Raw genomic sequence first — 26,229 nt, 5'->3', positions numbered from 1 at the left:
AAGAGCCAACATACAACTGGAGCAGAGCAGGTGCTCCATAAATAGTTGTTAAATAAATGACTGACAGAATGAAGGAATTCAGAAACAAAAATGAGTAACTTTGCAAAATAAGTAACATCTGACGTATCTGCACCATCATCCACGTGAAAGTGTAACCCTGAATATAGCGGGCATGGCAGTGCATGTCACACAATGCTACACGTTAAAGGAAATAAAATCAACAGGAGAAAGAAAGCAAGGACTGAATGAGGGGAGAGGGGAAAAAAGGAAGGAGAAAGGCCCTCAGAAGACTAAAGGGGAGGAAGGGCGTCATGGACCCACCTGGCCAAGCGTGCACTCCATGCCGCCCAGGAAGTCGGCCTCCTTCAGCCCATTGTGAGTGCTGCTGATGTCATGGACCTCAAACCGCAGGCGCTGCACCTCCTCGAAGTAAAAGTCCACTGTGAAGAGTTTTGAATAGACTGGGTTGATGCAGGTGCGAATCACCTCTGTTCTGTCAACCTGCAGGACAGAGGAAGAGAAAACCCATCAGGGACCAGGGCCTTGTATCGTTATCCTTCAGGAAGCTTCATTTTATGGTGCTCTGTCTCCTTCCAAACTGTCAGTGCCCTCCACCAAGTCACCAGGGTGAGCAGTCTGGACATCTTCAAGGATACACCTTCTGAGAATGAGCCATGGTTCAAGGAGGAAAATCAGAATAATCTGAGCTTTACGTGTAAGGGTTTTAGAGCACCTCGTGTTGTTAAGTAATAAGGCAAGAAGATGGATTATTATTAGGGGCCACCTGGAGCCTTAGGAAAAAGTCTGAAGGCATGTTTTGGCTCAGGAGGAAAAAAATCTGCACTCAATTCCTGGTGTCTTAGTGACACAGTTGGGCAAATAACCTCGTAGATGTCCCTTTTAGCCAACCCTATTCTAGTGTTAGCGTCATATAAATTCCAGTGTCACATGAATCCCTGTGGTCTCAAGTGTGCCTCTTATTGGGTTTACACATTGACTCAGTAGTTTCAGTCCCTCTGTCTCAGTCCCCTCATCAACCAGTGAGGGCTAGAGGATTAGGGCAGTGGTCCCCAATCTGTCACTAGGGACCGGTTTCCTGGAAGACAATTTTTCCACAGACCGGGGTAAGGGGGAAGGGGTTTGGGGATGATTCAGATACATTTATTGTGCATTCCACTTCTATTATTATTAGATTGTGATATATGATGAAATAAACATACAGCTCACTATAATGCAGAATCAGTGGGAGCCCTGAGCTTTTCCTGCAATTAGACAGTTCCATCTAGGGGGATATGAGCGATGGAGAGTGGCAGTAAGTATAGATGAAGCTTTGCTCACTTACCTGCTGTTCACCTCCTGCTGTGTGGCCCAGTTCTTTACATGCCATGGACTGGTACCAGTTAATGGCCTGGGGATTGGGGACCTCTATATTAGAGGTTGAAAAACCCCTAGTCTCTAATATTCCAGGAGTGAAAATTTCCCCAGCCTTCTGAGATAAAAACTCTCATTTCTCCCTCACTCTCTTCCCCATTCTGTGCCCTAGGAGACTGGCTGGCCTCTATGGATTCCTGGGCTCCCTGGACCTCTGGGTATCGGAGGAGGGAGGAAGCCTGAGGAGGGACTTGGCAGGAGATCAGAAGGACATGGCCAATGTCTCTGCACCTCTCCACACAGTCTGCTAGCAACTCCATTCCACAGAGGGAGCTGCCACCAGAATCTGGTGACATGGACCTGACCTTCAGATCAAAGGATGGTGATGACTCTGCAGCTGCCACAGCATCCTTGGTTGACTCCCTTATCCCATGCCCATATACAAACAGCTTCTGTGTAAAGAGTTCAGCCTTTTGAGGGAAACACTGGGAATGCCAATAGGGTACTCTGCTCTCTGCTAGTACCCCAACCACTAAAGCTCATCTCTTCCACATCTGTCCCAAATGAGAATACCCAACACCACTTATATTCTGTGAAGCCTTAGAGGACCAAATTACAGATAACCCAAGATCCTACAGTAGTTCTCAACTGGAGATATCCATCACTCACATTTCATAGGTCAATTGGAGCTTACATGTATTCTCAGATTTCAAAAGAAACATCATTTTGTCAATGAAAAAATATTGTCCGCCATACCAGCAAACAAAGGATGCTGCAGCCACCAAGCCATCACAATACAGTCACCCTGATGGTGAGCCCTGAGGGAGCTCAGGATGGAGAGAAATGGGCCGCCAGCGGCCAAGCCTTCAGCCACTGCAGCAGCCCCACGGGGTACCCTGAAGGGACTCAGGATGGAGAAAAGCAGGATTCTGGACCCAGGTAGCTGAGGTGCATATCAAAGGAGTGGTTTCAGTGAGCCCCGACTTTTGCATCTTCCCATACATAGGAAAGTGCTAAATTTCATTAGCTTGAGACAGCCGTTTTTCTTTAATGAATAGTTATGTTTTGATGTTCCCACCACCTGATTTTTGTTGCAAAAGCTCTTGTATATACTGGCTCCTCACCTTGCTTCTTGGGGGCAGTCTCTCAGAGTTATTTGAGATGCTATTTCTCAGGCTTGAAGTGCTCAACATGTTCTCTGAATAAAACATAACTCTCAACGTTTATGTTGTGCAGTTTTTTTTAGTCGACAGTTTATTGGATACTCCCCAAGAGTCATTCATTAGCACCAACGGTGAAAAACACCTCCCCACTTTCATTACAGTACCAGGAGAGTTTCTTAATAAAATGAGGGAAGCCACTTTTGACCATATCATGCGTGTACATGTTATCCAGCAAAGAAAAAAATCGGATACACTCTTGATCTCAGGGTTTGATCCCTGGCCCCATCTCTTCCTATGCAGGGCCTTATGTGAGAGAGGGCTACCCTGTAAGGAGTACCTTCTGCTATTTCTGGTGGGATGGATGATCCTGGCTGTGAGGAGAAGGAGAATATGGTTCTTTTACGTCCTGCTACAAGAGATAGAAAACCAAACCTCAATCCACTGCCGATTAGGATTCGACAACAAGCTACTGCTCAGACCAATGGTTATTTGACTCTTTCCATGAAGAGTCAGCTATTTGAGCTTAATTTGTATTTTTAAAAATGTTCATTCTGGGAGGCAGGATTGTATATGTTATTGACTGATTATGTGGGTACAAGATTTATTATATTGGTATACTTTGATTTTTTTATTAAGAAATTATACTTTTGAATAATAGTAAAAATCAGAGGCCTATAAGTTCATAGTGTCCTGGAGGTGTTTCATTCACTCCACTTAAAAGTAGTTTTCAGCCTCTTCTTTGGCGTTGGCCTTCTCTTGTGCCTTGAGTTTTTCCTAATAAAACTGAGCTGTAACCTAGCTGTAAAACTGGTCTGCCATTTCAACTCTTTGCTATGGTGAGACAGAATCAAGGAAATTACACACTCTTCCAACATATATGGTGCCATTTCTCGGATTTAACCTGGCTGGAACAACACTACCTTAGCCCCTGTGAAGCAGAGGCCAAGCACAGCAGAAGCCCAACTTGGTGAAATCTCACGCAGTGGAAGCTGAACACCAAGAAAACCCAGTGCAGTGGAAGTAACAAGAAGCCCAGCAGGTTGGAAACCAGGATAGCACAAAAACACTGGGCAGAAAGCTCACGCAGCTGAGTCCCAGATTCCAGAAGACCTCCAGTTAAGAAACCTTGGACCACTGGGCAAAATCCAGAGAGGGATTGTCAGAAGATCCTCTGACTAATCCTGAGGAAATCTGGTACACTGATGGAAGCAGCTTTGTCTTAGATGGGAAAAGAAGAGCTGGATATGCAGTAGGCTCCAATTTCGAGATCATAGAGGCCAAACCTTTGCCACCAGGTACTTCAGCGCAATTGGCTGAGCTCATAGCCCTGACTTGAGCTTTCGAGCTGAGAAAAGGAAAAAGAATAGCCATTTACACTGACTCCAAGTATGCCTTTCTGGTGCTACATGCACATGCTGCTATTTGGAAAGAAAGGGGCCACTTGACCACCCAAGCAAGGGTCCCCAATCAAAACTGGTGATAAAATCCTTAGGCTCTTAGAGGCAGTCTACCTGCCTGCTGAGGTTTCAGTATCTGATTGTAAAATACACCAAAACAGGAGCATGGAAGTGGCACGAGGGAACCAAGCAGCCAATCAGGCACCCAAGAGAGCAGCAGTACAGAACCATGACCTAATAGGGGTTGCCACCTTACTTCCACAGACTAATTTGCCAGAAACTCCTTCATATACTGAAGGTGAGACTCTTAAAGCTAAGAATGAAGGCTTTTAAGAGGATCATATGGGGTGGTTCCAAAAGGAGGGACTCCTTTTTCTGCCTGGGAACCTCCAGTGGAAGTTGGTTAACTCCTTACAAGCCACCACTCATTTAGGGGAGAAGGCTCTCCAAAAATTACTAGAAAGGTCCTTTAGAGGAACAGGCCTCCAAACAAGTATAAGGCAAGTGGTTTCCTCTTGTCCCACTTGCCAGTTAAACAACCCCCAAGGAGCTTGAAGACCCCAGCTGGCCCAGCCCGTCCAATGGGGTGGGACCTACTCAGGAGAGGACTGGAAGATGTCAGTATCTCAAGGGTATAAATACCTATTAGTTATGACAGATACATTCACAGGATGTACTGAAGGCTTTCCAACCCAGACTGAGGAGGTGTTAAAAAAAAAAAACTGCTTCATGAAATCATTCTGAGATTTGGTCTGCACAGGTCATTACAAAGTGACAACGGGACACCATTTTCTTCTAAGGTCACCCAAAGGATCTCTAAAGCATTGGGCATTACTTATTACCTCCATTGTGCCAGGAGGCCTCAGTCTTTAGGAAAAGTAGAAAGAGGCAACCAATTCTTAAAATCAGTGATAAAAAAGATAACCCAGGAGACCTCCCTGGGATAGAAGGAGGCTTTACCAATAGCTCTCCTCTGCACGCATATTACCCCTAAGGAACAGGTTGGTCTTAGTCCTTATGAGATGGTATATAGGAGACCTTTTGTTTATGTCAATGACCTCTTCCTAGAGCCACAGGCACAGACCCTCCAGTCTTATACTATGGCCAGTGGGCAGCTCCAACAAGATATACGCTTGCGGGGTAGCAACCAGGACCCAAAAAATTCTAAAGACCTAACACTATAGGCTCCAGGGACTCAAGTCCTAATTAAAGTCTGGAAAGATGGGTCCCCAAAGGCTCAACTCCAGCCCACATGGAAGGGCCCCTACCCTGTAAACTTTCTACCCCCACAGCAGTCAAGGTACCAGGACATGACTCCTGAATTCACTACTCATGAGTCAAGTTGTGGAAGAAAACAGAAGAGGACACTCAATACACCTGTGAGCCCCTGGAGATCTCAGATACCTATTCAGAACTACAAATGAGCACCATTCTAATGAAAACTCCCAAAATTAAGTTTCTGGAGATAAGATCTCTCAGGATAGCTCTAAAGAGCCAACACAGCTTGGCAGGGGTGGTACTCCAAAATAGACAGGAGACAGATCTCCTGATCCCTGAAAACTGAGGGACTTGAACCACCTTGAATGAAGTGTGTTGTTTTTGGGTAAATACTTCCAACTAAGTTGAAGAAAGTCTCACAGACCTCAAGCAAAACATTCAGATCCTACAGGATCTCAAAGAATGAGCTGGAGAGTTCTTGGGGTGGCTACAACCTCTCTTTGGGGGATCTTTCACCTGGAAAGGGGGAATTTGGAGTTGGCTAATGCCCGTACTAATCCCTGTTATCATCATATTGATGCTGCTTATGATTGCTCCTGCTGCTGCTGCTAAGTTGCTTCAGTTGTGTCCGACTCTGTGCGACCCCATAGACAGCAGCCCATCAGGCTCCCCCGTCCCTGGGATTCTCCAGGCAAGAACACTGGAGTGGGTTGCCATTTTCTTCTCCAATGCATGAAAGTGAAAAGTGAAAGTGAAGTCGCTCAGTCATGTCCGACCCTAAGAGACCCAATGGACCGCAGCCTTCCAGGCTCCTCCGTCCATGGGATTTTCCAGGCAAGAGTACTGGAGAGGGGTGCCATTGCTTTCTCCATCTCCATGATCTCTCCATGTATTATCAATCGTCTAACCTGTTTTGTCTCTGCCCAGGCCAACAAGCTACAACATGGAGTGCCAGTTCAACAAGGATATATAAAACTACACCTGACCACAGAAAATATCACTCATCCTTAGATGGACATCACTATAAGGACTCTGAGGCTTGGGAGAAGCAAGAAGGGGAGGTTCAATGTCCCCTCGTTGTCTCAGCTCAGCAGGAAGTAGCCAGAGATACTACGATGCTCCATTGCCAAAGAATTGGGCCTCCCATCTCTTGAGGGGGGAATGTTAGGTAGTTAGAATAGGAAAAAGGAGTCCAAAATGGCAGTGGCTAAAAGACAAAGAAAGGAAAAAGTCTGCAAAAGTGGAACAGAAGGAAATCCGTAGACGGGAGTGAGAACTTCAGGTGAAACAAACACTCCCCCTTCTTGGCTAGCCCAGTTTGCATAGGGCAGGCTCAGAGGGGAGAAGACAAATGTATAAAAGGAAGAAGCCTAGAAGGATTGAGTCCTCTCCTTTGGGGTCGACCCACCCTCACTCCTTGAGGGTGTACTATCCTTTGTTTTTCCTAATAAAACTGAGCTGCGAGAGAAAAAAAAAAAGTAGTTTTCCTTTAATTTGCCAACAGAACGGAAGTACTATTTCTATTGCCCTACTTTTGGGGGTGGGGCAAAAAAAAACCAAAAAAAACAACAGAGATTATCTGGCAACCTGGGGCTGGATTTGTACATGGAAACCAATTGGGGGCTGCCTCATTCAGATGGGTGTTCTTTCTCCATTTTCCAAGCTCTTAATCTTCAATGAATTCTTCCATCTGACTCCTAGAGGCATTGTTGCAACTTTAGGTCAAAATTCATAGCATCATGAACCATATGATAAAAGATTTAACTGCATTCATGTAGTGCCTTTTGATAGAGGGTTTTGAAACCACAATCCCCAAGAAGTAACTTATAGGTGGATTCTCAAGATACAGAAAAGATGCTTTTCTTGTGGCTGAAGGAAGAGAGTCCTGGACAGGTTTAGATTATAAGAGATAGAAGATGCAAACTCAAGTCTTTATTTCTCTGCTTTAACCATCCCAAAGGGCACAAATGGCTGATGTGCATCAGTTCTGCTGGTTTTCTTCTTACTTCTTGATTTTTAAATGCTGATCCCACACAAACATCATGCCACACCTCAGATGGCCCATCCAAAGCAATACTGAATGACTTCATTTTGTGAGGGAAAGGACTGATTTGGAAACAAGTTAAGTAACACACATTTGCATTACCAACATAGATAATTACAAGGGTAATCTCAGGACCAGTGAGACTCCTGCATATGGATGCTCAGGACTAGAAGGACAATGATGATGGGGAAATGCTTGTAACACTTGCTGATGTTTCAAAACATGTGGCATTCCTTGTGTTTATGGGAGATACATTATCATTTCTGGAGACTGAAGTTAGGTTTAACCTGAGCAACTGAGCCTAGGATGGCTGTTGTTTCTCATTGAGAGGCTTCAAGGTCAAGGCAGTTGTTTCCAAAGGACCACCCTTTGCCTGGTGCTGCCAGTTGCATCAGAATCATTGGGGGCAAGTTTCCTTACACTCGATTCATGATCCCTACACTTGGGGTTCTGATTCAATAAGGAGGGGAGGTGGGAGGGGGGTTCGGGATTGAGAACACGTGTACACCCATGGAGGATTAATGTTGATGTGTGGCAAAACCAATACAATATTGTAAAGTAAAAAATAATAATAATAATAAAAAATTTAAAAAAGGAAAAAAAAAGTAGGGGATCCTAGAAATGTGTATTTTAAAGGTGTCCTAGGCAATCTGAATGGGAGAATATCAGAGTAAAAAAATTGAAGAGATGGAAGGTCTAGCTCTTGCTTTTATGTGGGGTTTTTTTTTTTTTTTTTTTGGTCAAGGTTTTAAAAATTTTGCTTTCTTTCTGTTACCGAGTCTGCAAAACTGTCAACACTTCTCTCTGCTTCTCTCCTCTGCAGTTGTAATGACTGATATCCTAGTGTTGCTTATGATTTGCAGAACATATTCACATCCAATTTTGTTTGATTCTTAGAACAATCATATGCTGTAGGTTTATATTATTTTATATAAGAGTAAAATCAAGGTCAGATATCAGGACAAAGTACTGGATGACAGAATGGGCAGTGAGCTCAGGCCTTTTGACCACAAAGTCTGGACTATTTTCTTAATTCATCTTTATTCATAAACATCCCTAGAAGGAAAGAAAAAAAAGGTAGCTGTGTTATGATATGATGATGATAGAATCAATCATTGAATATTGCTTTTGATGAGATGCTATTTTAAAGACTTTCATCTAAAACATTTTTCAGTATACCAGTTTCTCAGTATACCAGTAAAGTTTATGATAGTTAATGTTTATGGAAGGCTTGGTGTGTCAGAGGCACTCACTTTTTAAAAATGCATTATTTAGGTATAATTTACACAAAATAAACCACATCTACTTAAAATACGCAATTCAGGAAGGTTTGATATGTGAAACCTTCCCCACAACGAAGTGAAGGCACCCATGACCCCCTACAGAGTCTTCATGTCCCCTTAAAACCTTTCTCTCACCCCTCCCTGCCTTTGTTCTCAAGCAACTACCAATCTGTTCTCTGTTACCATAATCAGTTTGTATCCTCTATAATGGCATATAAGTTAATTGCAGATTGTGTAGTCTTTTCATCTTTATTCTCTCATTCAGTGTAATTATTTTGAAATTTATTCATAGTGCATCAGTGGTTCATCTTTTTTATTTCTGAGTAATATTTCATTGATGAACTGTTTCCAATTTGGCTGTTACACATAAAATTTCCATGAATATTCATGTACAAACATTTGTATGGACTTTATATTTCTTCTCTCTTGGAGTGAAATAGGTATATGTTTAACTTCTAAAATTCTAACTGGTGTGTAGTGGTATCACATTGTGGTTTTAATCTGTGTTTTCCTAATAACTCATGAGGGCTTCAATAGCATCTTTTCAAGTGCTTATGTGCCATCTGTCTCTTTTGGTGAAGTTATGTTCAAATCTTCTGACTCTCTTTTCATTCTTATGACAACATTGGGATGTAGGTACTATTATCATCCCCTTTCCTGAGAGGTAGAGAGACACCCATACCTTTCCCAATTTCATACAGCTTGTGAGAGGTAGGATTTTTCATCGTTAGGCTAAATAGTCATGCAAATTTGAAGCTTTTTCACCTAAATCCTCTTGTACACAACAGACATGGATATGGAACTAATGGGGAAAGTCAGTGAATGAAGCTGTAGTTGTGTCTCCAGTTTGTCCGCTGGCATATTGGAGATACAAGGGGAGCCCCATACACTGCCCAGGGAATTGTGTGTGGGACAAGATCAGTCTGTCATCAAAAATAATTCAACACAGATAATGGCCATCTGCTCCCTGAGTCCCCCAAAGTCTGGCACTGACAGAGGCAAAGGAGGTGAGGGGACTGAGAGGTGAGCACTAAATAATGTGATGCTATTAATGGGGAAAAACTAAAGCCAGGAGCCAAAACTGATGTCTCACTGAATGGTTTAAGGTTTCCTGGAGAAGTACAAGTCTTTATCCCAAGGATAACAGGGCTGGAGAAGAGTGATATCATGTGCCAGACAGAGACATAACCTAACCCCTAGGGCAGACTTATAATTAGATATTATTTAAAACTTATATTCCTGAAATATTTTCTCAATATTTATTTAGTGAGGGTGAGGAGAAACTAACTTTCTCTGAATAAGGAAAGGATAATGTTAGGATCAAAAATAAAAGAATGATTACGACAGTTTTTCAAACCATGGAACTTCCAAAGGGACATATTAAACCACGTAGAATTTAGATATTAAGATAAGTCACTGAGTCACAGGAATTAGCATTATTCAGCTTCAGATGCTTTCAAGTACTGGCTGTGGGGTTGGTGGGCTTCCCTACAGCTGCAGGAAACAAGTCACTGGTCTTGAAAATCACTCAACAGGGGTAGATAGGTTGGTGCTGGCGAGATACGGCTTTTATTTTCATTGTAGTGGGTTTTCTACTTGAACAGGACTAACACTCTTTCACATTTTGCTGGTTATGTAAGAAGTCACACGTGGGAACCTGAATTTCCTGACGCCATTTTTGTGCTATGTCTTTGTGCTTACATCATTCTGGTGGCGTGCCAAATGAATGGTTCCTGCTCATTAGGAATGAAAATATGCCTGAGAATTTGTCAACTTTTGCTTCTCCTTCAGTTATAATATCCTGGGCTAAAGCTGACCTTGCACCTGAACATATGTGGTCCTCAGTGGGGGCAATACTCACTTTTCTATGGAGCACGTGGAAATGCATAGAGGTGTCTGGGGTTGTCACAATGATGGGGTGACATCAGTTCAGTTCAGTTCAGTCACTCAGTCGTGTCCGACTCTTTGCAACCCCATGAATCACAGCATGCCAGGCCTCCCTGTCTATTGGGAGCCAGCGTGAGGAACTCCGCCCATGGCAAAGGTCATGAGGAGGGAAGCTTGGCATATGCAAAGGCGTGATCAAGCCTCAGGAAACCCCCTGTTCCCGAGCATCTACCCCCAAAACCAGAGTACTTTACGGGGAGCTCTCCCCCATAACTATCTCTCTCAGAGAAGGAGTTAACTTGCAGCTCCAGTTAATAAAAATTCCTGGGCGTGATAAGAGTGTTTCAACTTACAAACTCTGGAGGTTCTCTGGCCTGCCTGATCAGGCTCCTCCGGCCGCATGTGATTGTTTACAGCCTCCCAACTGTGAGAGGCACGGGATGTTTTAAAACTTTCTAAAAGCAGACTCTTTTGAGAAGTTAGAAGATCATTAGTATAGTATTAGTAGGTTGATTAGGAATTACATTGGTGAAGGGTTTTTTCATTTGTCCTGCCAATAATTACTGCTAATTCCCTGTCCTGGGTGTGACAAGGATGTCTCAGGTCAAACCTCTCTGCTGACAGACTAGCTCGTGTGTGTGACAACCTCTCAACCATAAACAGCACAGAGAGTCTGGAGTATTAGCATAGGGCTTTTTTCATTGATGAGTCAATGATTGCCATCAGGCCTCCATATTCTTAGGCACCTGGGAATATATTAATCAATGTATTTGGAATATAGAAAAGGAAATATAGTAGTTTTTTGATGTTAGCAATACTAGACTTTTTGAGTTAATGAATCTTCTCTTTTGTTATAGATCACTGTACTTTGTTATAAATCACTATAAATCACTATGCTATGTAACTTTATCACTATCTTAAGACAAAATAGATCTTAAGGGGAACATTGGTGAAGGATTTACATTTGTTGAGCCAATATTTGCTGCTAAATCTCCATATTCCTGCCCTTATAATGAATATAACTAGCATATAGGAAAAATAAGTATTAACCTTTAAGATTAATCATGTTAAACGTTAGGTTAAGTAAATTCCTTTCTTGATTGTAACTCACTACACCCTCACCCTATAGGAATGCAAGTTTATTTGGAGGGTGGCGCCTGATTTAAGAAAAAATCACCCCTGGAAAAAGAAGTTTTCTGGTTAACTGACCGGTATCAGAAAGAGCCATAAAATGTCAGCAGACCTCATGGCCAAAAGATGATAAAACTCATAAGACTTTTGTATAATTTTATATGAAGCACCTGATTGTGACAAGGGTCAGGTCTGCTGACCCCCACGTGACTCTGTATTCATCCCTATGTATAACAAAAAGGTATATAAACAAACCTGAAAAATAAAGAAAGTGGATCAGTTTCTGGAAAGACTGATTCCCCTGTGTCGTTTCTTTCTTGCTTCCCGCTTTCCTGGCTGAATTCCCATCTGAAATGTGGGTATTCACCAAGCCTGCTAATTCTGCCTAGGCGTCTGAGATCGGACCGGGGAGGCCTCAGTGCCTCCTCTCCTTTGGGAGAATGGAAAGACGCCTGTGGCCTACGTAGGTGGTGATTGGTATTCTGTGTAAACCAGTTATTCAGCCTCTTTTCTCCACTAATTCTCCTACTACACTATCTGTTTCTAATCTCCCTCTATATCTGTAATTAAATAAGTTTTTTCCAGGACGCCGACTCTGTCCCTACCTTCGAATTCCCTGGATCCACCGGGGCTGGACCCTGGCACCTGTCCATCACCAACTCCTGGAGTTCACTCAGACTCACATCCATCGAGTCAGTGATGCCATCCAGCCATCTCATCAGCCTTCATAGTCAATAAGGGAGTACAATGCAGTACTTGGGTGCAGTCTCAAAATGACAGTAATCTCAGTTCATTTCCAAGGCAAACCATTCAACATCACACAATCCGAGTTTATGCCCCAACAATTAATGCCAAAGAAGCTGAGGTTGAATGGTTCTATGAAGACCTATGACACCTTCTAGAACTAACACCAAAAAAAGATGTTTTTCATCATATAGGATTGGAATGCAAAAGTAGGAAGTCAATAGATACCTGAAGTAACAGGCAGGTATGGCCTCTGAGTACAAAATGAAGCAGGGCCAAGGTTAACAGCAAAAACAAGACCTGGAATAGCTGTGGCTCAGATCATGAGCTTCTTATTGCCAAATCCAGGATTAAATTGAAGAAAGTAGGGAAAATCACTAGGCCATTCTGGTATGACTTAAATCAAATCCTTCATGATGATACAGTGGAGGTGAGGAATAGATTCAAGGGATTAGATCTGGTAGATAGAGTCACTAAAGGACTACAGGTGGAATATTGTACAGGAAGCAGGGACCAAAACTAACCCAAAGAAAAAGAAATGCGAGAAGGCAAAGTGTCTTAGGAGGCCTTACAAATAGATGAGAAAAGGAAAGAAGTGAAAGGCACAGGAGAAAAGGGAAGATATACCCATCTGAATGCAGAGTTCCAAAGAAAAGTGAGATAAGAAAAGACTTCTTAGGTGAACAATGCAAAGAAATAGGGGAAAACAATAGAGTGGTAAAGACTAGAGATCTCTTCAAGGAAATTGGAGATACCATGGGAACATTTCATGCAAGATGAACATGATAAAGAACAGAAATGGCCAGTCCAGGTTTGATGCATGATACTGGATGCTTGGGGCTGGTGCACTGGGATGACCCAGAGGGATGGTATGGGAGGGAGGAGGGAGGGGGGTTCAGGATGGGGAACACGTGTATACTTGTGGTGGATTCATGTTGATGTATGGCAAAACCAATACAATATTGTAAAGTAATTAACCTCCAATTAAAATAAATAAATTTATATTAAAAAAAAAGAAATGGCAAGGACCTAGCAGAAGCAGACGATATTATGAAGAGGTGGCAAGAATACACAGAAGAACTGTACAAAAAAGATCTTAATGACCCAGATAACCATGATAGTGTGGTCATTAACCTAGAGCCAGATATCCTGGAGTGTGAAAGTCAAGTAGGCCTCAGGAAGCATTACTGCGAACAAAGCTAGTGGAGGTGATGAAATTCCAGTTGAACTATTTAAAATCCTAAAAAATGATACTTTTAAAGTGTTGCACTCAATATGCCAGCAAATTTGGAAAACTTAGCAGTGGCCACAGCACTGGAAAAGGTCAGTTTTCATTTCAGTCCCAAAGAAGGGAAATGCCAAAGAATGTTCAAACTACCATACAGTTGTGCTCTTTTCACATGCTAGCAAAGTAATGCTCAAAAAAATACTTCAAGCTAGATTTCACCAGTATGTGAAATGAGAAATTCCAGATGTACAAGCTGGATTTAGAAATGGCTGATGAACCAGAGAGCAAATTGCCAATATCCTTTGGATAATAGAGAAAGTATGAGAATTCCAGAAATATATCTACTTTCACTTCACTGACTATGCTAACGCCTTTGACTGTGTGGATCACAGCCAACTGTGGAAAATTCTTACAGAGATGGGAATCCCACACCACCTTACCTGTCTTCTGAGAAACCTGTATGCCCGTCAAGAAATAACAACTAGAACCGGACATGGAACAATGGGCTGGTTCAAAATTGAGAAAGTACTTCAAGGCTGTATATTGTCACCATGCTTATTTAACTTATATGCAGAGTACATTGTGTGAAGGCCAACCTGGATGAATCACAAGCTGGAATCAAGATTTCCAGGAGAAATATCAACCTCAGATATGCAGATGATACCACTAATAGCAGAAAGCTAAGAGGAACTAAAGAGCCTTTTGATGAGGGTGAAAGAGAGTGAAAAAGTTGGCTTAAAATTCAACATTCAAAAAAATGAAAATCATAGCAACTGGTACCATCACTTCATCACAAAGAGAAGGAGAAAAAGTGGGAACTGTGGCAGACTTTATTGTCTTGGGCTCCAAACTCATTGTGGATGGTGACTGTAGCAATGAAATTAAAAGACGCTTGCTCCTTGGAAGGAGAGCAATGACAAATTTAGAAAGCACATTAAAAAGCACCCTATATGCGAGACAGCAAAAGAGACACAGATGTATAGAACAGTCTTTTGGACTCTGTGGGAGAGGGAGAGGGTGGGATGATTTGGGAGAATGGCATTGAAACATGTATAATATCATATAAGAAACGAATTGCCAGTCTAGGTTCAGTGCAGGATACAGGATGCCTGGGGCTGGTGCACTAGGATGACCCAGAGGGTTGGTATGGGGAGGGAGGTGGGAGAGGGGTTCAGGGTTGGGAACACGTGTACACCCATGGCGGATTCATGCTGATGTATGGCAAAACCGATACAATATTGTAAAGTAAAACAAAACAAAACAAAACAAAAACATAGTGCATTCAGATGCAGATGCAATAAACACGACTTATGTACAAAAAAAAAAAAGCAGTGACATCACTTGGCTGAAAAAGTTCTTTATAGTCAAAGCTATGGTTTCTCCAGTAGTCATGAACAGATATGACAGCTGGATGATAAAGAAGCTGAGTGCCAAAGAATTGATGCTTTTGAGCTGTGGTGTTGAAGAAGACTCTTGTCTCCTTGGACAGTAAGGAGATCAAACCAGTCAACCATAAAGGAAATCAACCCTGAATTATCATTGTAAGGACAGATGCTGAAGCTGAGCGCCAATAATTTGGCCACCCGATGTGAAGAGCCAACTCATTGGAAAAAATCCTGGTGCTAGGAAATATTGAGGGCAGGAAAAGAAGGGGGTGACAGAGGATGAGATGCTTGGATGGCATTAATGACTCAATGGACTTGAGTTAGAGAAAACTACAGGAGATAGAGAAGAACAGAAAAGCCTGGCACGGTGCAGTCCCTAGGGTCACAAAGAGTTGGACACAACTTAGGGACTGAACAACATCAAGAGAATGGAAACAATCTAAATGTCCAATAAAAGATGAATGGATAAAGATGATGTGGTACATATATACAGGCTTCCAAGATGGTGCCAGTGGTAGAGAACCCACATGCCAATGCAGGAGATATAAGAGATGCAGGTTCAGTCTCTGGGTTGGGAAGATCCCCTGGAGGAGAGCATGGCAACCCACTCCAGTATTGTTGCCTGGAGAATCCCATGGACAGAGGGAGCCTCACCAGCTACAATCCATAGGGTCAGACACAACTGAAGCGACTTAGCATGCATGCATGAGGTACATATATACAATGGAATATTAGTCACTAAAAGGAATGACATTGAATCATTTGGAGTGACATGAAAGAACACAGAGTCTGTTGCACAGACTGAAGTAAGTCAGAAAGAGAAAAACAAATATATATTAACATATATATGGAATCTCTGGTACAGATAAACCTATTTGCAGAGCAGGAATAGAGATGCAGATATAGAGAACTGACTTGTAGATATGCGAGTAGGGGGAAAGCAGATGGGACAAATTGGGAGCGTGGCACTGATATATATACACTACCACATGTAAAATAGTTAGTGGGAAGCTGCTGTACAGCACAGGGGCCTCAGCTTGGTGCTCTGTAGAGACCAAGAGGGCTGGGATGGGGGTGAGGTTGGAAGGAGACTCAAGGGGAAGAGGATATCTGTATACACATACCTGATTCACAATGCTATACAGTAGAAACGAACATAACATTGTAAAGCAATTATAGTCCAATTAAAAAAAGATTCATCTCTGAAAAGGCATTCCTCACCCACCCCACAGAAAAATCTTCAAATGTTCTAGATTAAATTGAATGAATTTAATCTAGAATTACAAAAGTCATTCCATTGCCAACCCCCACCCCAACACACACATATCACTTAACTTTCTGCTCTGCACTTCATCTTCCTCTCAAGGAACAGAGTCCCTTGTGTGAGCTGGGTTCTCTTTATGCAGCCCGTGGGATTAGTCTGCTGGAGGGCCTGGTGTGAGGCAGTCCTTTCACCACGAGTCTCAGCTGGGTTTGTATTGCTCAGAGTAAACAGCAGAGTCACATCACCTCATTGAAGACTGTAGTTCAGAAATGAATGAAATGAGCATCACCTAGAGGCACCTTCAGAGAGGTTGCAAGGGCCACAGGCAGGGCTCCTGGGTCTTCCTTTTGCTTTGCTGGCCTCCTCAGCCCCCATTGGCAGGGGTCACAAGTATCCACCTCTGCGTCCTCCTCATGCGTTCCTCTCCCCAGTATGAGTGCCCAGTGTGTGTGGCTTAGTTCCCATGGTCAAAAATTCCTATTTGAAACATGAGCCCCAGTGTGATGTTATTAGGAAACGGGGCTTTGTGGAGGTAATTAAGTCATGAGGGTGGAATGCTCTCAAATGGGATTAATGCCCTTAAAATAAGAGCCCCCAAAGAGCTCCCATGCCCCTTCTGCAACATGAAGACATGGCAAGAAGACACCTCAGTGTTTAGTAACCAGGCTCTCACCAGACATCAAATCTGCTGACCCCTTGATTTGGACTTCCAGCCTCCAGGACTGTAAGAAGTAAAATTTTTTTGTTTACAAATCGTCCAGTCTATGGTATTTTGTTATAGCAGCCCTAACAGACTAAGACACAAGGTGATCTTTAAACTTTTTATGTAATTTAAATTATGTAATTATGTAATTTAGAAATCTTAACCAATGCACAGTTAAGTTTGAGAACTAGTAATATTATATTACCAGGTGCTATGGCTCAGCTCCAAGATCACGGTGACCAGGAGGTATCACGTGATCTACTCTGAGCACCCCAGAGTCAGACTGTGTGTTGGCACATTTCTGCTTTCTTGGGAGCTGCCATCTTGACTGCTGCTCATCGTGCTACAGGATATGAAGATTGAAGGAAATAACTAAATGGTGAGCTGATTTAGTTGAAGGTTTATCCATCCAAGCACTCCATTAACTGGAACACTCTCAATTTGTGAGATGGGTTAGTGAAGGTGGTGATTAGCCTCCTTTGCATCCACAGATTTTCTGCTCTACTCTGTGCCCCCAGAAGACTGGCTGCATGAATTGCTTTGTTAGGATTTCTTTGCCAGTTTGTCTCCTTCAGCCAATGGGAGGCATCAGTAGGAGATTAGAAAGGGGGAGGAAAGAGAGGTCAGTGTTTTTCTTGTCCCTCTCCCTGCCCCACACTGCAGCTGTACAGTGACTATATCTTCCCATCCCTCAGTCTTCTGCTAGTAGCCTGCCTGCAAGGTTCTAGCTCTCACTGGGTTCTAGTAACACTGCTATTTCCACCTGCCTATCAAGCCTAGTGGTGCCGTCCCACTATTGCTACTCACAGAGCATCTCAGCATCTCTTGCTGATCCCTTTAACTCTGCACACACATCCCTATGTGTGTCATTAACATGTCTTATGGAAGAGCCTTCAAGGGCAGGCAAAATTGCGTCCCGTCTGGTGGCTCACGATGAATGCATTATATGCTCTTTTAAGAGTCTGAAAACTGGTGATCAATATATGATTCATGTGGCAACTTCCTCTTAGCCTCAACGTCTATTCCTCAACTGGGTTCTGTAATAGATCACAAGGAACATTGCTGAACACTAAATATGCCACAGGCATTTTTTCTAACCAATTCACAGTATTATCCCATAGCCCTCCCAACAACCATATAGTACCACTATCACTATTTTACACATGAGAAAACATAGGTTAAGCCCACACAAATGGAAAGAAATTTGCACTTCACTCAGATGCTGGTTATTAACAGAATGGTGCCATCATCTCATCTCTCTACAGTTCTAGAGACCTTGGGAAAGGTCATCCAAGACTGGAGAGCATTCGCTTTCTTACTGACTCTGACATGAAATAGTGAAAAGAAACTCAACTGCAGGATGCCGCATATGCAGGCCAAGTCCCATACGTGCACCAACTAGCTGACTATGCAGGCGGGCGCTAGAGGCTGCCTCCCCGTCCTTACAACAGGTGCCCACATGCAGGGATGAAGCAGTGGGGGTGGTCCCATTGCTTGGGGTCAACCTTCTAGGTTCCAGCTCCTCCTCCCCTAACTCCTTTAGGATAATCAACATCCACTCTACTTATAAGTCAACTCTTGACTGTCCAGATTGTGAAAAGATCCAAATGGACCTTTTCTGAATGTCATTGATGAGGGAGGAGCAGATGATCCTATACCTGAGGTTCTTCCCCACAGTGCTCCCCCATTCACTGGGGGCACTCACCTCTCCTTGGCTTTTCTCAGAAAGTATATGTTGTTGATAGTGATAATCTCAGATCTTAGCATTCATCCAGTCTGAGAATGACAGCAGCTAATGAGAGATAGGTGGCTCAGATGGGAAAGCATCTGCCTACAGCGCGGGAGACCCTGGATTGATCCCTGAGTCGGGAAGATCCTCTGGAGAAGGAAATGGCAACTCACTCCAGTACTCTTGCCTGGAAAATCCCATGGACAGAGGAACATGGTAGGCTACAGTCCATGGGGTCCATGGGGTCACAATTGAGGGACTTCACTTTCACTTTCCATCCTTCTTGGTTCTGAGTGGTTGGTGGGAATAGTGTACAGTAAAAGTGTCTAAGGCCATCTCTGTGTTTACAAGGAAGATGGTCGCTTAGCAATGTCTGCCCTAGGTGTGGGAGGGGCAGGATGGCTCAGGTGTCAAATGCCTGTCATTCTTCTACTCTGGTGATTCAACTTGTAACAGAGGAAACGGAGGCCCACAGATATTAAAACAACATTCTCAAACTCCTGAAACTACAGACTGATAGGTAGGCATGTGGATAAACTATGTTCCCTGCCTGCTGGTTCAGCACTTGGTCTCCCCACACCAAACTGCTTATTTCACAACTAGCTACACAGATGCTTTGGGGACCCAGGGCCCAGCATTTCAACTTCAAAATTCAAAACAAACACTGACATATTCAACCATTTTTGTGGTTTTGGTTAATGAGGGCTAATCCCACAACATCTGAAACAACATTCTAAAAGTCAGGTTCCCTAAAAAGGACAACGCTATGGAACCAGGCCATGCCAGGGAATGCAATCTTAGGAAATGAGCTAAACCACTCTAGATGCCTTTCAATACAAGCATCATTCAGGTGACCATGCAGCCAGATAGATTAGGATGCTTGGTTAACAGAGCAGTGCCCAGTCAGGCATCCTGCCTACCCCAAATGGGATGATCAGTGCTTTATTATTATTATTTAACTTATTTTTTTTTTTTCTGCACTGCACAGCATAAGTTCAGTTCAGTCGCTCACTGTATCTGACTCTTTCCAACCCCATGAACTGCAGCATGTCAGGCTACCCTACAATCAACAACTCTTAAAGCTTGCTCAAACTCATGTACATTGAGTTGGTGATGCCATCCAAAAATCTCATCCTCTTTTGTCCCCTTCTCCTCCTGCCTTCAAACTTTCCAGAATCAGGGTCTTATCCAAGGAGTCAGTTCTTTGCATCAGGTAGCCAAAGTCCTGGAGTTTCAGCTTCAGGATCAGTCCTTCCAATGAATATTCAGGACTGATTTCCTTTAGGATTGACTGGTTTGATTTCCTTGCAGTCCAATCGGCTCTCAAGAGTCTTCTCCAACACCACAGTTCAAAAGCATCAATAAATACTTTGGCACTCAGCTTTCTTTATAGTCCAACTCTCACATCCATTCATGATTACTTGAAAAACCATACCTTTGACTAGATGGACCTTTGTCAGCAAAGTAATGTCTCTGCTTTTTAATATGCTGTCTAGGTTGGTCATAGGTTTTCTTCCAGAGATAAAGCATATTTTAATTTCATGGCTGCAGTCAACATCTGCAGTGATTATGGAGCACAAGAAAATAGTCTGTCACTGTTTCCCCATCTATTTGCCATGAAATGATGGGACTGTATGCCATGATCTTTGTTTTTTGAATGTTGAATTTTAAAGCAGGTTTTTCACTATCCTCTTTCACTTTTATCAAGAGGCTCTTTAGTTCTTCTTTGCTTTCTGCCATAAAGATGGTGTCATCTGCATATCTGAGGTTATTGGTATTTCTCCCATCAATTTTTATTTAATCTTGTGCTTCGTGCAGCCCAGAATTTTGCATGATAAAATCTGCATATAAGTTAAATAAGCAGGGTGACAATATACAGCCTGACATACTCCTTTCCCTATTTGGAACCACTCTGCTGTTCCGTGTCCAGTTCTAACTGCTGCTTCTTGACCTGCATACAGATTTCTCAGGGGTCAGGTAAGGTAGTTGGATATTCCCATCTCTTGAAAAATTTTCCACAATTTATTGTTATCCACACAGTCAAAGGCGTTGGCATATCAATAAAGCAGAAGTAGATGTTTTTCTGGAACTCTCTTACTTTTTTAATGATCCAGTGGATGTTGGCAATTGGATGTCTGGTTCCTCTGCCTTTTCTAAATCTCGATTGGACATCTGGAAGTTCATAGTTTATGTACTGTCGAAGCCTGTCTTGGAGAATTTTGAGCATTACTTTGCTAGCGTGTGAGATGAGTACCATCGTGAACATTCTTTGGCATGGACTTTCTTTGGGATTAGAATGAAAATCGACCTTTTCCAGTCCTGGAAAAGAAGAGTGGAGAAGCAGAGTGGCCATTGCTGAGTTTTCCAAATTGGCTGGCATATTGAAGGCAGCACTCTCACAGCATCATCTTTTAGGTTTTGAAATAGCTAAACTGGAATTCCATCACCTCTACTAGCTTTGCTCATAGTGATACTTCGTAAGGCCCACTTGACTTCACATTCCAGGATGTCTGGCTCTAGGTGAGTGAGCACACCATCGTGGTTATCTGGGTCATGAAGATTTTTTTTGTATAGTTCTTCTGTGTATTTTTGTCACCTCTTCTTAATATCCTCTGCTTCTGTTAGGTTCATACTGTTTCTGTCCTTTATTATGTCCATTTTGCATGAAATGTGCCCTTGGTATCTCTAATTTTCTTGAAGAGATCTCTAGTCTTTCCATTCTATTGTTTTCCTCTATTTCTTTGCATTGATCACTGAAGAAGGCTTTCTTATCTCTCCTTGCTATTGTTTGGAACTCTGCATTCAAATGAGTATATCTTTCCTATTCTCCTTTGCCTTTAGCTTCTCTTCTATTCTCAGCTATTTGTAAGGCCTCCTCAGTCAACCATTTCTTTTTTTGCATTTCTTTTTATTGGGGATGGTCTTGATCACTGCCTCCTGTACAATGTCACAAACATCTGTCCATAGTTCTTCATGAACTCTGTCTATCAGATCGAATTCCTTGAATCTGTTTGTCACTTTCACTTTATAATCGTAAGGGATTTGATTTAGTCCCTAAATGAATGGTCTTGTGGTTTTCCCTACTTTCTTCAATCTAAATCTGAATTTTGCAATAAGGAGTTCATGATCTGAGCCACAGTCAGCTCCTGGTCTTGTTTTTCCTGGCTGTATCTTTGGCTGCAAAGAATATAATCAATCTGATTTCTGTATTGACCATCTGGTGATGTCCATGTGTAGAGTCTTTTCTTGTGTTGTTGGAAGAGGGTGTTTGCCATGAGCAGTGTGTTCTCTTGGCAAAACTCTGTTAGCCTTTGTCCTACTTCATTGTGTATTCCTAGGCCAAATTTTCCTGTTACTCCAGGTATTTCTTGACTTTCTACTTTTGCACCCCTGTCCCCTATAATGAAAATGACACATTTTTTTTTGTTGTTAGTTCTAGAAGGTCTTGTAGGTCTTCATAGAGCTATTTAACCTCAGCTTCTTCAGCTTATTGTTTGGGGCATAGACTTGGATTACTGTGATATTGAATGGTTTGCCTTGGAAACAAACAGAGATCATTCTGTCATTTTTGAGACTGCACCCAAGTACTGCATTTTGTTGACTATGAGGACTGTTCCATTTCTTCAAAGGGATTCTGGCCCACAGTAGTAGATATAATGGTCTTCTGAATTAAATTCACTGATTCCAGTCCATTTTAGTTCACTGATTCCTAAAATGCTGATGTCCACTCTTGCCATCTCCTGTTTGAATATTTCCAATTTACCTTGAATAATGGACCTAACATTCCAGGTTCTTATGCAGTATTGTTCTTTACAGCATCGGACTTTACTTCCACCACCAGTCACATCCACAACTCGGTGTTGTTTTCCCTTTGGCTCCATCTCTTCATTCTTTCTGGTGTTATTTCTCCACTCTTCTTCTGTAGCATATTGGGCACCTACCGACCTGAGGATTTCATCTTTCAGTGTCATATCTTTCTGCCTTTTCATAATGTTCTTGCGGTTCTCAAGGCAAGAATGCTGAAGTAGTTTGCCATTCCCATCTCCAGTGGACCACATTTTGTCAGAACTCTTCACCATGACCCGTTCATCTTGTGTGGCCCTACACAGCATGGCTCATAGTTTCATGAGTTAGACAAGCTGTGATCCATGTGATCAGTTTGATTAGTTTTCTGTGATTATAGTTTTCATTCTGTTTGCCCTCTGAGGTGTAAGGATAATAGTATCCTATCCCTGCACAGCATATGAGATTGTAACTACCCAACCAGGGAAATAACCCATGCCCCCTCAGTGGAAGCACAGAGTCTGAACCATCAGACAATCAGGGAAGTCCCTGATCGGTGCTTTACAGCAGCATCCACACAGAAGCGTGCTATACAACATTGAGTTCAACAAGCAACTCCTAGACATAAGGCATCTGCAGTCAAAAGAATTTTGGAAGTCTTGTCCACTGTTTTAGTCGCTCAGTCATGTCTGACTCTTTGTGACAGCATGGACTGTAGTCCACCAGATTCCTCTGCCCATGGAATTCTCCAGGCAAGAATACTGGTGGTTCAGATAATAAAGAATCTACCTGCAATGCAGGAGACACAGGTTCGATCCCTGCATTGGGAAGATTCCCTGGAGAAGGGAATGGCAACCCACTCCAGTATTCCTGCCTGTAGAATTCCATGGACAGAGGAGCCTGTCAATCTACAGTCCATGGGGTCGCAAAGAGTTGGACATGACTGAGCGACTAACACTTTCACTTTACACTTCACTGCCCACTGTACCCTTTTCTTAGAAAGTTGCCATGCATAGTGTAGTATGTTACAGGCTCCTGAGGGATTCTGCAGCAATTAATGTGTTAACTTGTCTAAAATTTTCCAAGTATACTTAACCCTCCTTTCCCCTTCTCCCAAAATATATATATTAATATTCAACAAAACACACTTGAAGGAGTTTGCACTAAAGTGTTAAGAAAATAGATATCTTTTACTTTCTCTAATGGCAAAGAAGTTACAACATAAGTAGGATGTGTTGACTTATATGCTCCACACAGACACAGTGCCAAACACAACCTGCTTGCTCAGTATTTATTAAATTAATGATACAAAATAAACCACTGAGTGCGTTCATCCACACAGTTTGCAGTTTCTGTGGTCCTTGCCTCTCATCTTTCCTGATGTTTCTCTTGATCAGCTTCTCTCTCTGAGCTCCTTTTTAAAGCGTTGAGCTTCTACCTGAAGCCAAACCCGTTACCATAAGTTGTTATCATCATGAAACTCTAGCTCAGAAACTAGAAGACAGGAGGAGAGCTGAGTTTCTTCTCAGCTTAGGGTGGATGCTGACCCCTGCCTTCTCGCCACACTCAATTCAGATCAAACAGCTTTGTTTAGCCGCAGGCCACACCTGGTGACAAGTCTGGGGAGTGTCTGTCATTTCAGCCATTCACCCGGGTTCTCCTTCCACTGAGACTCAACAATCAGCGCTGCCAACCCCCGCCCCCCGCCCCCGCTTCTTTTTGTCCCATTTCCACATATTTCATTTCACTTTTCAGTCCCTGAAAGACTTATTTTAGAATCCAATAAATTGGATTCATTATATTACGGGAAAGCTGAAGCTCTAACACTTTGGCCACCTCATTGGAAAAGACATTGATGCTGGGAAAGATTGAAGGCAAAAGGAGAAGGGAGTTGCAGAGGATGAGATGGTTAGATAGCATCACCAACTCAAAGCACATGAATTTGAGCAAACTCTGGGATGTAGTGGAGGACAGAGGAGACTGGTGTGCTGCAGTCCATGGGAACACAAAGAGTCGGACATAACTTAGTGACTGAATATACTTACTGTATTAGTTAATTTAAAAGTTGAAGCTGCCTACACCGGGCTGAGAGAGAACATGGTGGGATGGATACCCAGAGTGAGGAGGTACATTCTCCTTGTCAAGTCCTGGTTGTCTGTCCTGAGCCTACCCTGTGGTAAGCTGAATACTGGAATGTTCAAGGCTATTGTGGATGATGACTGCTCTGGCATCACCCCAGAAGATTCAAGCTACTCCACATACTACAAAGGCTGTTTAATTGTATATATGTATTTCCCCCTATTCTTATTAATTTCCTTGAAAACAACAGAGAGAGCTTCTGATAAATGAAAAGGACTGGTAATCCTAAAATGAATCTCAATGGATTTTTTAATTTACTGCCAACCACTTGGGCAGACTGATTCTTTCTTTCTCTTTTTAATAAAGATGTTTTTCAATGAGGACCATTTTAAAATTTTTATTTATTTATTTTTGGCTGTGCTGGGTCTTTGCTGCTGCACAGGCTTTTCTCCAGTTGTGACAAGTGGGGGCTACTCTCTGTTACAGTGCTCAGGCTTCTCACTGTGGTGGCTTCTCTGGTGGCAGAGCATGGGCTCTAGGGCATGTGGGGTTTAGTAGCTGCAGTGCATGGACTCAATAATTGTGGTTCCCAGGCTCTAGAGAATTGGCTCAACAGTTGAGGCACATAGGCTTAGTTGCTCATGTAGGATCTTCCTGGACCAGGGATTGAACCCATGTTTCTTGCATTGGCAGGCAGATTTCTTTACCAAAGAGACACCAGGGAAGGCCCCAGACTGATTCTTTATGATCACGTTATGACCACAGTTATTCTAAGACTGTCACGAGATAACATTAGAAGAGGTAAAAATAATCAATCTCTTTCTTTTTATCTTTCACATTCTCAAATATCTACTTCCTCTAACTTTAAATAAACATAGATATACACAGCATACAAGGCTTCTTTATAAAGCACAAGTCTCTTTTAGAGGCATCTCCTAGAGATGCTGTGACACTCCTCTTATTTGTTATTAATTCTGTTGACACTGAAAAGCTTACATTGCAGGGTCCTTCACTAGGTACAAGCACTATCAGGAGTGGAGACACTCATCACCATCAGCATCATTCAAATGATCATCAGTGACTAATATTTATTGCATGCCTACATTTTATAAGCATGGGGTTAGATACTCTTATGATTACAGCTGGCCCTTGAACAATATGGGTTTGAACTGCATGGGTCCACTTATATGTGGATTTTTTTTCAATAAATATATTGTAAAATATTTTGAAGATCTGTGACAATTTGAAAAACTCACTGCACTATCTAGAAATATTGGCAAAAGTAAGGAAAAGTTAGATATGTCATTAATGCATAAAATATATGTAGATACTAGTCTATTTCATCATTTGCCACCATAAAACATATAAATCTAGCCTAAAAAGTTAAAATTTATCAAAACTTACATACACAAACACAGACCATCATGGTGCCATCATGGTGCACTGAGATAAGTGTAAACAAATGTAAAGATGCAGTATTCAATCATAGCTGCAGAAAGGGAACTTCAGTACATACTGTGCTACTATAATAATTTGTAGTCACCTGTTGCGATTGTGATGAGCTCAAGTGTTTTGAGTATCTGTTTAAGATGCCATGTTATGCTAGCCATCTCCATGCGAACAGTTTGTCTCTAGTAAATTGCATATGGCAGTAGAAAGTGATCCCTTGCAGTTGAGTATTTTTCATCATGTTTATTAGTTCAATGCCATGAACCTTAGCACCTATGGGACCCACACAAAGTGCCACTGGTGATGCTGGCAATGTTCCCAAGTAGCAGAGAAAGTCATGGCATTACAAGGCAAAGTTCAGTTGCTTGATA

The 26,229-nt window shown here is 42.4% G+C and overlaps 1 protein-coding gene across 1 annotated transcript in view; it reads right to left on the bottom strand.

Moving 5' to 3' along the window:
• Positions 1-26,229, bottom strand: part of CPNE4 (copine 4) — a 649,396-nt gene that overhangs the window by 248,789 nt on the left and 374,378 nt on the right. The window contains exon 3 of the mRNA XM_018051359.1: positions 322-501. Coding sequence (XP_017906848.1) covers positions 322-501 — 180 coding nt within the window. The remainder of the gene's footprint in view (positions 1-321; positions 502-26,229) is intronic.

This window comes from Capra hircus, chromosome 1 (assembly GCF_001704415.2).
Source record: "Capra hircus breed San Clemente chromosome 1, ASM170441v1, whole genome shotgun sequence".
Lineage (NCBI taxonomy): Eukaryota > Metazoa > Chordata > Mammalia > Artiodactyla > Bovidae > Capra > Capra hircus.
Note: the sequence above shows the minus strand (reverse complement) of the source record. Positions and strands in the feature narration are given on the sequence as shown.